The 12,803-nt window shown below is 40.4% G+C and overlaps 1 protein-coding gene across 2 annotated transcripts in view; it reads left to right on the forward strand.

The window, feature by feature from the left end:
* Psmb2 (proteasome 20S subunit beta 2) overlaps window positions 1-9,535 on the forward strand; it is a 31,771-nt gene extending 22,236 nt beyond the window's left edge. For both annotated transcript variants that reach the window (XM_015485278.2, XM_015485279.2), the window contains 3 exons: window positions 5,400-5,562; window positions 7,015-7,064; window positions 9,301-9,535. In XM_015485278.2, coding sequence (XP_015340764.1) covers window positions 5,400-5,562; window positions 7,015-7,064; window positions 9,301-9,408 — 321 coding nt within the window. In that variant the 3' untranslated portion in view covers window positions 9,409-9,535. The remainder of the gene's footprint in view (window positions 1-5,399; window positions 5,563-7,014; window positions 7,065-9,300) is intronic.
* Window positions 9,536-12,803: the final 3,268 nt, after the last annotated feature.

The raw sequence follows: 12,803 nt of genomic DNA on the forward strand, positions 1-12,803 counted from the left end.
GGGGGGGGCGGGGGCGGCGGTGGCTGGGGATATGGTTCAGTGGTTAAGGCCCCTGGATTGATTATTAACGAAGTTGAAAAATGGGCATTGACAAAGCAGTTAAGATGTTGATTATTGGGCTGGGGATGTGGCTCAAGCGGTAGCGCGCTCGCCTGGCATGCGTGCGGCCCGGGTTCGATCCTCAGCACCACATACAAACAAAGATGTTGTGCCCGCCGATAACTAAAAAAAAAATAAATAAATATTAAAAAAAAAAAAAAAAGATGTTGATTATCTATTATGACAGGTATCTATTGACTAGTAACTTACATGTAGCATAGTTTTAGGAATCATAATTGTGATTTAAGGCTGCCTTTTTAAAATTTAAAATATTATTGATTGTATACAGTGTGAGAAGTGAAATAGAGAACAATGGACTGGTATGTAAAATAGTACATTTTGAAATATTTGAGTGTGCAACTGACATTTACATATTGAATCATATTTTTATACTAATTTCCATTTTGTGTAGGCAGCATGGTTTCCTGGAAAAGACTTGCAGTTGGGAATTCTGGTCTTTAAGAATAAAGAATGCTAATTACCTGTGATTTTAGGGCAAGTCACTGTCTCTTCTTTGAACATTAGTCCTCACGTGTAAAAAGGGACACTATGGTTGAACTCATAGATCCCTTCTAACTGTAAGCTGTATTTTCATGAAATACTTTCAATGCCAAAGATGGAATATTAAGCAGCTTTGACAATCAGGGGACTAAAGAAATAGCAGGCATAGGGCTGGAGGTATAGCTCAGTGGTGGTGTTTGCTTACTCTATAAGAGGCCCAAGTTCAATCCCTAGCACTGAAGAAATATAAAAGAAATAGTGTACACACTGTTCCTTTCAAAGTTCCTTTTCTTATTAGGGTATTTAGGAGTCTATTTATTAAAAAATACTCAGCTCCAGACAAACTCGTTTGTCCTATTGGTGGTCTGTATCTCCTTCCATGTTATTGACCCACCAGAAATGTATGCTTCCCACACTGCTGCGCCACTAAGGTGCAGCACACCACAAAAGAAACTGCACCCCTCTTCAAGGCACCTCACTCATAGCTGTGTCGTCCTATTCAATTAGAGGTGGCAAAGGCTGGCCTGGCTCCAAAGGAAGACTGTCAATTCCTCTCCTTTTCTGTGTCCACGCTCTGCAGGATGCTTCCTCACGCCCACCTCTCTCCCCCTTGCTGTGACTTTGGCTTCCGCCAGATGTCACACCGCTGCTTGTCACCGCCCAGCCTCTAGTCGCTGATTTTGTTGTTTCAGTGTATTTGTCACAACTGTTCTCTTTAGCTGTAAAATTTATGGAATTTCACGCTCTTCTTAATCACCATGGTGTTTCTTTTTCTTGATAGAGGGACTGTACAAGGAGTTGTATGCACAAGAGTGAGAGGGAGGGAAATGTTCCATCTAACTTAAGGAAAGTTTTTGTGTGTGAGATGTGGACTCCCACCCCCCAAATATATAAGAGTCCAAAGTGGAACTGTGCTTATTTCAGTAGGACTCAGAGGCCTAGAGATACTTTAATGGTTGTAATTTAAATTTTTATTATCATTTTAAATTTGTACATCTTATTGGGTATATTGCAATAATTCAACACATATGTATACAGTGAATGTTTATCAAATCAGGGTAATAAGTGTTTCCATGTCTTTAACCATTAATTATTTTGAGTTGGGAATTTTATATTCTTCTTGTCATTTTAAATATTATTATAGATTGTTTGCCCAGTAGTTACCCCACTATGCTAAAAGAACAACCAGGAATACTTTCTCTATGCTGTTAGATACTTAAGTTCATTTCAGTTCCATGTACTTCAGGAAGAAGTACATAGAAGATGTGCTTATTAGCTAATACCCTTGACTTAAATTTTATTCCTTTTACAACTATAGAAAGCTGGACAATTTTATTCTTTCTCTGTGTAGCATCTTGGGTCTAAAGAGAGGTAGAAAGAGAAAGATCCAGAGCTAAGCTAAAAGCAACAGATATGTGAATTTGTAGAAATACTAGCATTTGGGGCTGGGGTTGTGGCTCAGTAGTGGAGCACTCACCTAGCATGTGCGAGGCAGTTGATTTGATCCTTAGTACCACATAAAAATAAATTTAAATAAAATAGAGGCCTTGTGTCCAACTACAACTAAAAAAAAAAAAAAGAAAGAAATGCTAGCAGTTGACTTGAACTTGGGTCAGTTTTCAGATACAGACCTTTCACTTTCTTACATTGGTTTAGTGTTGTTTTTTTTTTTTGTGTGTGTGTGTGTGTGTGTTGTATTAGGCATTAGCCACATGTGTAATGCTTTCTGACATGGTTATTATCCATTCAACAAATACTTATTGAGCATGTGTTATATACTTAAATATCATTGAACAAGCCAGAAATAGTCCTGCCTTCTTAAAGTTTGTAATTGGCATAAATATTTGAGTAGGTGGATTGTTGTATTTATATTTTGTTTTTTTCTTGAGCACACTACAAGCAGTCACATATGTGTATGCTGTAAACTAGCACAAAATTGAACTCCTTAGAATTTACCTTGTTCTAGGAAAACACTAATAAATTCAGAAGAAGAAATATAACAGTTATGAAATGTATAACTATGGCTTTGTCACTTTGAATGCTGTGATTCTTAGAGTGAGAGAATGATAGTATGTAAAATTTTATTTGAAGTTTTAAAAAACTAGTGTGAGCTAGAGATCTTCGATAGAGCATTGTCAGAATTTCAGAAACTGCAAGTTGTTACACAGATGTATTGATTTAATTAGTCTGGATAACACCATTTATTTATGCTTAAGCATCTCACACATGTAAAAGTTGGTAATTCGGAGTCGCACAGTATTTGTGAGTTATCTTTTATACCAAAGTTGTAGCTTCTGAATACCAACTTTGGTGAGTACGTGTATCAGATGCTTAAGCATAAATAAATGATATTATATAGACCAATGGAGCAACATAGTTTGCTTATGGAATTCTTTTTGTCATAGGGTTTTTTGTTGGTTTGTTGATTGGTTGGTTGGTTTGGTACCAGGGATTAAACCCAGGGACACTTACCACTAAGCCACATCCCCAGTCCTGTATATTTTATGTGTGTGTGTGTGTGTGTGTGTACTTTTTTAGTTGTAGGTGGACATGGTAGCTTTGTTTTATTTATTTATTTTTATGTGGTGTTGAAAATCAAACCCAGTGCCTCACACATGCTAGGCTAGTGCTCTACCACTGAGCCATAACCCCAGCCCTGCCCTTTCTATATTTTTATTTAGAGAAAGTGTTTTGCTGAGTTGCTTAGAGCCTCATCTAGTTGCTGAGGCTGGCTTTGAACTCATAATCCTCATACCTCAGCCTCTGGAGCCACTGGAATTATAAGTGTGCGCCACTGCACCCAGCTGCCATAGGTTTTTATGTAAAATCTTCCGGCAGTGGCTTTTTAGTAACATTAATTGTTCTAAACACTATTTAATATTAGAAGATAGGCAAGAGCCTCATTAGAAACAGAAACATCTGGGTTCTGCTGGTTAAGGACTCTTTGGGAATCTGAGCAGATCCCTATATACCATTGCAATTGAGTAAGATTGTTTTGGTTAATCATGCAGTGGGTGTTCTGACCAGAGAGTGGAGAAGGGTAGAGTTATCCTCTTAGAAGAAAGATTAACTTATTTTGTGATGAGTAATAAACTGTATTAATTTTCTTAGGGAAGAGAAATCAGAATCATTTGCTGTTCTCACTCTCTCTCCCCCTCCCCACTCCCTCTCCCTCTCCTTGCCCCCTACCTTTCTCTTCCATTCTAGTTTTAACTGTAAGAACAGCAGTGTATTGAGATTTTGAAATGCTATCTTCACACTTTTAAAATATTGCTATCAGGTATGGTTGCACGTGTCTGTAATCCCAGCGTCATGGGAGGCTGAGGCAGGAGGATTGCAAGATCAAAGCCAGCCTCAGCAAAAGTGAGGCACTAAGCAACTCAGTGAGATCCTGTCTCTAAATAAAATACAAAATAGAGCTGGAGATGTGGCTGAGTGGTTTAGTGCCCCTGAGTTCAATCCCAGTCACCAAAAAATAAAAATAAAATTGCTATTAGTTAAATATATTTTTATTTTTAGCTAATTTAAACAGTTGGTTGTTTACAGTGGCAAGTTTTCAAAAAAGGTGGCTAGGATGTAACTAATACACTGGGAATTTAGGTAAGTGTGTTGATTCTTCTAGAATTTGAGATGTTTCACCTGTATTGTTTTTTCTCAAAATACTCCCTAGAAGATGGAAAGGGGAGGATTAATTAGCTCACTTTTACACATAAGAAAACAGAAGCTCATAGGGGTTAAGCATCTTGCCTAAGGTGAGACTTACTGAGAAGGTAGTCCCGGGCTGACAGAGAATTCCAGAGCTTGGCAGAATGCAGCACATTACTCTTGGGAAGTGTGATAGGCAGGTAATAATTTCCTCAGAAGTCTTGACCACAACTGGTCAGTTCTTTTTCTTCTGAGACCGTTCACCATCTTATCCTCAAAGCAGAAAGTTGTTTGTAGGTTAAGGCTCCTCTGTAATCTTCAAGAGATTTTTAGGAACTCATTCTAGTTAGTACCACTGGTTTGAGAGAAAGATTCTAAGTAAACAATAATACTTTCATGTGTTCTAATATGAGTTTCTTCAGGCTACCAAGTGCCCATGTTAATCAGTGTTGACCGAATACGAATTGTCACTTTTAGAATCATTAGCTATAATTATTTCATGATCCACAATAGGGTATATGCACAATTAATAGAATACATACATTAAGTATAGGGATGGTCACAAACTAAAAATATTAAAAAAAAAAAAGGTCTGGTGATTTGATTTAAATATTTGAGATGTACTCCCTACCTCAAGAATTGTAGGGCACAGTGTATCACTTCAGTTTTTGGTCCCAGATGCCCAGACTGAGCTTAGATTTTATTTTGAGAAGCAATTTCATGTTGCCAGGTGGGCCTTGAACTCCTGGGCTCATGAGCTTGTTTGTTTTGGATGATGTGATTGGAGCTACTTTCGTTAGTCTGTGGCCTGACACTCAGAATTGTGTTTGTTGGTTTCAACAGTTAGGAGTGACACAAGGCCACCCATGCTTTGCTTTTGAAGTGCTTTTGTGTCAGGTTCTTATCCATAGGCTTTAAGAACAAAGCAGCCTTTTCATATTTCTCCAAATGTTCAAAGGAACCAAGTTGACCTCCCTTTCACCTCTGAACACACTTTAATCTTCTAGATTTCTCTGCATTTTTACTTTCATTGTGATTTACTCAGTTGCTGCTAAATTTCTTATTCATCAAGAGTTACAATATTCCCATTTGCCTTGGGAAGGGATGTTGCTGTTCTGCTTTAATCATCACCTTGCCATTTCTTTCCTTTGCAGACCCCATATCATGTGAACCTCCTCCTGGCTGGCTATGATGAACATGAGGGGCCAGCACTCTACTACATGGACTACCTGGCTGCCTTGGCAAAGGCCCCTTTTGCAGCTCATGGTTATGGTGCCTTCCTGACTCTCAGTATCCTGGACCGATACTATACACCAAGTAGGTACCAGCACTGCAGGGAAAGAGCAGTAGCAGAGCCCTTCACTCACTACTTCCCAGTTTGCTCACCTTGGAGTTGGGTGGCCAGGTCCTGAATAAAAGCTGTGGGTCAGTAGGATCTTCACAAATTTGTTAATAAAAGACTTTTGTCAGCCAAAATGAGATATTGTATATCTCCAGAACTGGGTTTTGGTTTGTGTTAAAGGGGGTTTGGAGTATATGTCGTAGTGAGTAAAACATTTTTATTAGATTCTATAATTCTTAAATTACAAGAATTAAGTTGTTTCACTCATTTTGCTCTTCGTAGATGCCCATTGACATTTCAGCTATAGAGAATGAGCGAGTAAATCAAGTAGTTTGTGCATCGTTTTGAACTTGTGAAAATGAACAGGTTCCCAGCATGACAACTGATGGTTTCTTTGTTTAAACATCAAAGCTTTTTAAAGTTGAAGATGGGCCCTTCATTTGGTTCTTAGCCCCTGATTACCGCTCTCTTCTGAAAGAAAAAGCTGTTCGTTTACTTGTCAGTACACTGTCAGCTTTCCAGAACTTCAGACCCAGGGATGCTTTTCTGCTAAGTTCTATCTTCTGACCTCAATCTGAACCTCAACTTCAGCCACTGTGGGCAATTGACACTTGGAATTCTTAGTTTTTACAGACTATAGATATAGCACAGATAATCTCTTCTCTCCTTACATTCCATTCTTCCCTCTCTGTGTCATAAAAATCTGGCATGTTCATTCCTTTTTGTGCTGCCCTCTTGCTCAACCTCAGCCCTACTGGAGCTCCAGGCCACATCTTGAAAAGAATTAGCCTGGCCTCCTAGTGACTGTCTCTTGATTTGGCATATGTCCGTAATACAGCTGATTTGCCCACCAAAATAACCAACAACCACCCCTGAATTCTAACTGTGTAATATGTCAACCCAGTTTGCCATGCCCATAGACAGTTCCTTTGCATCCTGTTTTAGGAGCATCCCAGTCCCATCCTACAAATCCTCATCCCATTGTTAAACTGAGACCCCACTGAGAAAGTGGGGCTAAAACTCTGGCCCTGTCCTCCCTTTCCCTGATTTGCAGCTGGCTGGGGCAGATGGAATTGATTTAAGCCTGGACTAAAGGAGGGTGGAGGGGGTGAGTTATGATAAAGAGAGGCAGGCTGCTGGACTTCTTCAGAGGCGGGTCCTGGCCAGGGGAGGCAGAATTCCGTCATGCTTACTCTTCTCTGTAGCAAATCAATTTGCAATGGCTTGCGGCTGCTGGAGCACTAGGTCTGGGGCACCCTCGATTGCATATGGAATAAGTTTGTTTCAGGCTAGAAGGCTAAGCATTTTTTGCCTTTTCTGTTTGTGTGGCACTTACACATAAAGAAGTTTGAAACTTCATCAAAAGCCTCTGAGAGTTGGACATAATGACAGTACCTTGACTATTTGGCCTGTCTGTTCTCTTTCAGCTATCTCACGTGAGAGGGCAGTGGAGCTTCTTAGAAAATGTCTGGAGGAGGTGAGTAGCTCCCATGGGATCCTGAAAGGAATGTTTTGTGTCTCTCCTTGCCAATATTGTACCTGTTCCTTGGTTGCTTTTGTTCTGGGCCTTGCCAGAAGGTGTAATAAATACTCACTGACCAGATGTGAAGTTGCTGCCAGTTTGGTGTAAGTAACAAGTTTATTTTTCTTTCATGGGTCACCTCCTCATCAATGTCAATTTTACGATGTAATTACTTTATTTCTGGTTCATACAGACCATTCATTGGTTCTCTTCAGGGTATAAGAATCATCTGGGGAACTTGTTAAAAAGGCAAGTTACTGCCAGGCTTGGTGGCACACGCCTGTAATCTCAGAGGCTCAGGAGGCTGAAACAGGAGGATCACAAGTTAGGAGGCAGCCTCAGCAAAAATCAAGGTGCTAAATAACTCAGTGAGGCCCTGTCTCTAAATAAAATACAAAATGGGGCTAGGGGTGTGGCTCAATGGTTGAGTGCCTCTGAGTTCAATCCCTAGTACAAAAAAAAAAAAAAAGCAGGTTACTGCTGGGCATAGAGTATATACCTTGTGATCCTCCTGCCTCAGCTTCTGCAGCCTGGCAAGACTGAGGCAGAAAGAGCACAAGTTCTAGGCCAGATGTGGTAACTTAGCAAGACCATAAAATGGGCTGGACATGTAGTTCAGAGCATCCCTGGGTTCAATCCCCTGTACCACAAGAAGAAAGGAATGAAGTAGGTAGGTAGGTAGGTAGGTAGGTCACTATCCATGCCCCAGCCCCTGATTCTGATTCTACTGTCCTGAGACTGAGAATCTACTTTTTAATGGGCAGTCCCAGGTAATTTTGCTATAGGTGATATTTGGTGCCATTCTATCCATACCTACGATAAAAATCATTGCCCTGGACTTAATACTTGCTCTGTTCTTGTGCCACCTGATATTGCCCTACTGTCTACTCCCTTAACTGTGCATGAGCCCTTGTAATATGGAGAAAAACCCTTCCCAGTGCATTGAGGAGGCAGAGGAAAGAGTAGCATTTGGTTGGTGAGACAAGAACCTGTACCCTCCTCATTCTAGTACTATTCCTGAGAGTCTCAGGCTTTAGGAGTGATTGTAGGATGAGATGGCAAAAGCAGCTCCATTAGGTTTCTTCGTTCTTTTACTCTTCTTGTGGCCTAAGGATGAATTTATTGAGAGAGTGGCAGGATGGGAGCAGGTATGGAGGCTTAGCAGTAATGTCAGTTTGCCTGTTACACCATCCTGTCCACAGTGCCCTCTCCCTTCTTCCTCTTGGTTGTAAATCCCCTTTCCAAAGCAGACACTGAAAATTTAAACTCATGTCCTTTTTTTTCCCCCCATGTACTTTTATTAACCATCCAGCCAAGAGACCATATGAGTCCCAAATGTTGCAGGGGGCTGCTGGGAAGAAGCTACTGGAATATCAAATGCTCTTGAGATTTTATTCCCTGTGTATTCTAAAAAGAATCCATTTAGAAACCCTTAGTTCCTTATTATCACCTTTTCCTGATCTTGGAGCTTTAGAGGACTCTGGAAATGGAACGAGCTGTTGCTGCCTAGTCCTCAGCTGCAAAGGAAATGGAAACATGAAGGAAAGGAGAGTTAAACCTGAGGAGGTAAACATTTTCAGGATAGGCTTCTAAGGGAGCAGCTGAAAAGCCTGGAGTCTTCTCTCTGGAGGTTCCAAGTGAGGTGTCCAGAAAGAAAAGATTTCAAAGCTGTGTTTCCCAGTAATCTCCCAGCTGGATTTGTGTGCTGATTATCTCCTTTCATGCACATACTCCACAGCCCCTTTGGAACAGCCTCAGCCTGAACTGGAGGAGACAGAAGTGGGACTTGTTCCAAGAACTGTTCTGTTGATATCCTTCTCACCACTCTGGCAACTGCACATAAAGTTTACTCACACTTGCCTGGTCCTTCTGATGTGGGTAGATGACTGGAGCAAATTGTTGAGTCCTAGGACAACAGGGATAAGAACATTGGATTGTCTCTTTCTTTCAGCTGACTAACCAGAGATAGATCTCCAGCTTCATCTTCCAGATCACACTTCAATCAGCCTCCAGCTGATATATGGGCATTCTTGTGTGCCCTAGTGCCAGCTGCCCCAGGAGAATATCTGAAGGGATATTCCTACAAAAGCAGGAATTTTTATCTGCTTATGTTCACCATGCCTAAAACAGAGCCTTCCACATAGTGTTTAATAAATGTTTGTTAATTGGTTTCCTTTACATCTCTCTACAGCTCCAGAAGCGCTTCATCTTGAATCTGCCAACCTTCAGTGTTCGAATCATTGACAAAAATGGCATCCATGACCTGGATAACATTTCCTTCCCTAAACGTGAACCCTAACATCGTACCCTCCTTCCCACTTGCCAGGAAACTGTTTTTGACAGGAACCTTTAATTTTTTCTACTCTTTGGATGTGTACTCGTGAAAGATGGTTAATTCTGAATAAAATTAAATATGGGTAAATTAACTTTCCTGACTTGGCTTTTAGTGTAGCTAACATCACTTCAGAAAAGAACTAGACAGAGGATTGTGTTTTTACCAGAACTCTCCTTACTCATACCCCTTTTCCTATGTTAATGCTTTAACTGCCTTTAGCAGCTGACAGCCCTACATTCTGCTTCACTGCCCAGCTTCTTTTCTAACTAGCTCTTTCATTTATTTGCTTGCTAATATCCCATTCCCTCTAGAGCAGTGGTTCTTTTTGCCAGTAAGCGTACACTATTTAAATTAATTTAGGGGGGTATTACATACATTTAGCAAATTGTGCAAATAATACAAAAACACATAGTAAGAAATGTCTCCTCTCATTCCTTACAGTCTGATCCCCTGCTTATCTTCCCAGAGAAAACTTCAGTTACAATTGTTTGTTTTTTTTTAAGAGCAATTCTAAGTACCAAAAAAGAGAGCTTCTATTCCTGTGTAAAGTATGCATACACACATACATATAGACCACATCCCCTTTAAAAAGTCTTTTAAATGTTCTGTGTATTGCTTGTTACATTTAACACTATATTAGAGAGTTATATAATATCCCTTTAAATTGGTATACTGTGGCAGTTAACCAGATAGGTACTTTACCTCACTCTAGCTTTTTGGGAATAACATGAATATTCTGATCAGAGCCACTAAAACAGTAGTTTCTCTCTGTGTGTGGTGCTGGGGATCAAATCTAAGACCTTGTACTTGCTAAGCAACACTCTACCACTGAGTTATACCCCTATACCCTAACCAGTGGTTCCTTCCTAATCAGATGCTTGTATCAGAATCACTTAGGGCATTTCCTTTCTTAGTGTACAGATTAGGCTGCACCTCTAGATTCTAAGTAACTCTGGGGCTTAGACATAAGAATTTTAAAAATTTTTTCCAATTTATTCTTATCTTCTATCGTGATAGAAAACTACTGGGTTGAATTCTTTGGAGCTGTGGCTCTCAGACTTTTAGTGTGCATTGTAACCCACTTTAGGGCTTAGTGAAATAGATCACTGGGTCCTACTGCCACCGTTTATTCCTGTTTGGGTAGAGCCTGAGGTGTTTTTTTTGGGGGGGGGTACCAGGAATTAACTCAGGGGCACTTGCCCACTGAGCCACATCCCCAGCCCTATTTTGTATTTTATTTAGAGACAGGGTCTCACTGAGTTGCTTAGTACCTTGTCATTGCTAAGACTGGTTTTGAACTCGAGATCCTCCTGTCTCAGCCTCCTGAGCCACTAGGATTACAGGTGTACACCACCGCGCCTGGCAAGATTTTGAATTTCTAACATTTCTAGTTGCTGATGGTGCTTATCCACCATTGAGCACCGTTTAGTCTAAGTATTACTTTATCACAGGTATCCATAGTAGATCATAGCATTCATATGAACAGTATTGAATTAACATCAGGTTTGGCTGTCTTAATATGCTTTTTAATATACCAGTAGTAGTGCCTTATACCATAAGAAAACTAATCATCCAGTCAAGCAGGAGGAAAGATGATTCACCTCACCACAACTGGTTTCGCCTCAAACATCACTGTGATTGGACATCCAGAGCTCACCAGGAATGACACTTTCTCTTCCTTTGAATGTTAATGTCCTCAGGGCAATCTCAGGCAAGCTAGCAAACCCACCTAATTTTGATCTCTGATCATTGTGATCTCTGTTCCTGTTCTCCCTCCTGAACCCCAAATCAACTTATTCTTTTTTTTTTTTTTCTAAAAGAGAGAATTTTTAAATATTTATTGTTTAGTTTTTGGTGGACACAACATCTTTGTTTGTATGTGGTGCTGAGGATCGAACCCGGGCTGCATTCATGCCAGGTGAGCGTGCTACCGCTTGAGCCACATCCCCAGACCATCAACTTATTCTTAACCAGCCCCTTCTAACCGTATCAAACTCAACATATCTAAAGCTGAGCCTTACCATCTGCCCCCATCCAAATGTCCTTCTCTACAATTTTGGTCCATCTTAGAGAATTAGTTACCTGTCTTCTAGGTGCCCAAACCAGAAGTGTAGGCATCATTTATGTTTAATAAATGTTTATTTGGGAATGACTTTGGTTTTACAGAAAAGTTGCAAAGATAATATAGTTTCCTTACACCCCCCTCCCATCCGGTTTCTGTTTAATGTTAGTATTTACATAACCATGGTATGTTGTTAAAACTAAGAAACCAACATCAGTACAAAACACCAGCCTTTGTTCATATTTCAAGTCTGCATCCCTACTATTCTGGTTCATTCCCCCATCAATTCTAACAACCTACTTTTGCTCTACGTTTAATCTCTTCTTCCTCCAGTTTCTCAGTTCAATAAAATAGTTGACCATCCATTCCTTCAGTTCTCTTAAAACTTTCTTTTGGTTTTCCACTGCTTATAGAATAAAGCCCAGTTGTTTGGTTTGACAACAGGCATATCATACTCCTAACTAGCTCCTTGATTTCCTTTCCCTTCCACACCCCATAAAGCCCAAGGCCCAGCTCAGTTTCCATGGCCTCAGCATTGACTTAGGATTTGACAACCATATACAAGTACCTGCTGTAAGAAGGGTAAGCACTACCTTGTGGAACTTTTCTTACAGTTGTAGGTGTGTATGTGTTTTGAATCAAGATGCTCTACACTCATATTTTCTGTTTTTTTCTAGATTTTATTTCTAAAAATGCTAGCTGTGTCCTAAATTGATTTCTTAAAGTTTGAAAAACCCTAGGAATGAAATAACTCTTTAACACTCCTGGCCAAACATTGCCCAGAATGGTCTTCCAATTGGTTTCCATCTGCTTGCAGGTGATTAATACACAGAAAACAATTTATTCCTTCCCAGGCTTAGGGTGGGAGGGGTCAGGTTGGAGAAGGGAGCAGCTGTTTTGCCTGAGGGCAGGGAAGCTCAACCTTGACTGGTGAAGGGCTGGGAAGACTGAAGGAACCTGAGAGGAGGAGGAGGAAGGCACTGAAATGGCTTGAGAAGATCATGGTGTTCCCAGCTGAGCAATGGAGGCTAAGTCTTCTCTGTGTAGAACCCAGAGTCCTGGGCTGGGGCTGGGGCTCGGGCTCAGCGGTAATGCACTTGTCTGGCATGTGTGAGGCACTGGGTTCGATTCTCAGCACCGCATATAAATAAATAAAAATAAAAGATCTATCAACAACTAAAAAAATATTTAAAAAAAACAAACAAAAAAAAACCCCAGAGTCCTGTCACTATTGCTATCCTTACCTTAGTCCTTTGACAAGGAAACTGCAGCAGTGCTCAAGGGAGAGGAGGGACAG

Source organism: Marmota marmota, unplaced genomic scaffold (assembly GCF_001458135.2).
Source record: "Marmota marmota marmota unplaced genomic scaffold, marMar, whole genome shotgun sequence".
Lineage (NCBI taxonomy): Eukaryota > Metazoa > Chordata > Mammalia > Rodentia > Sciuridae > Marmota > Marmota marmota.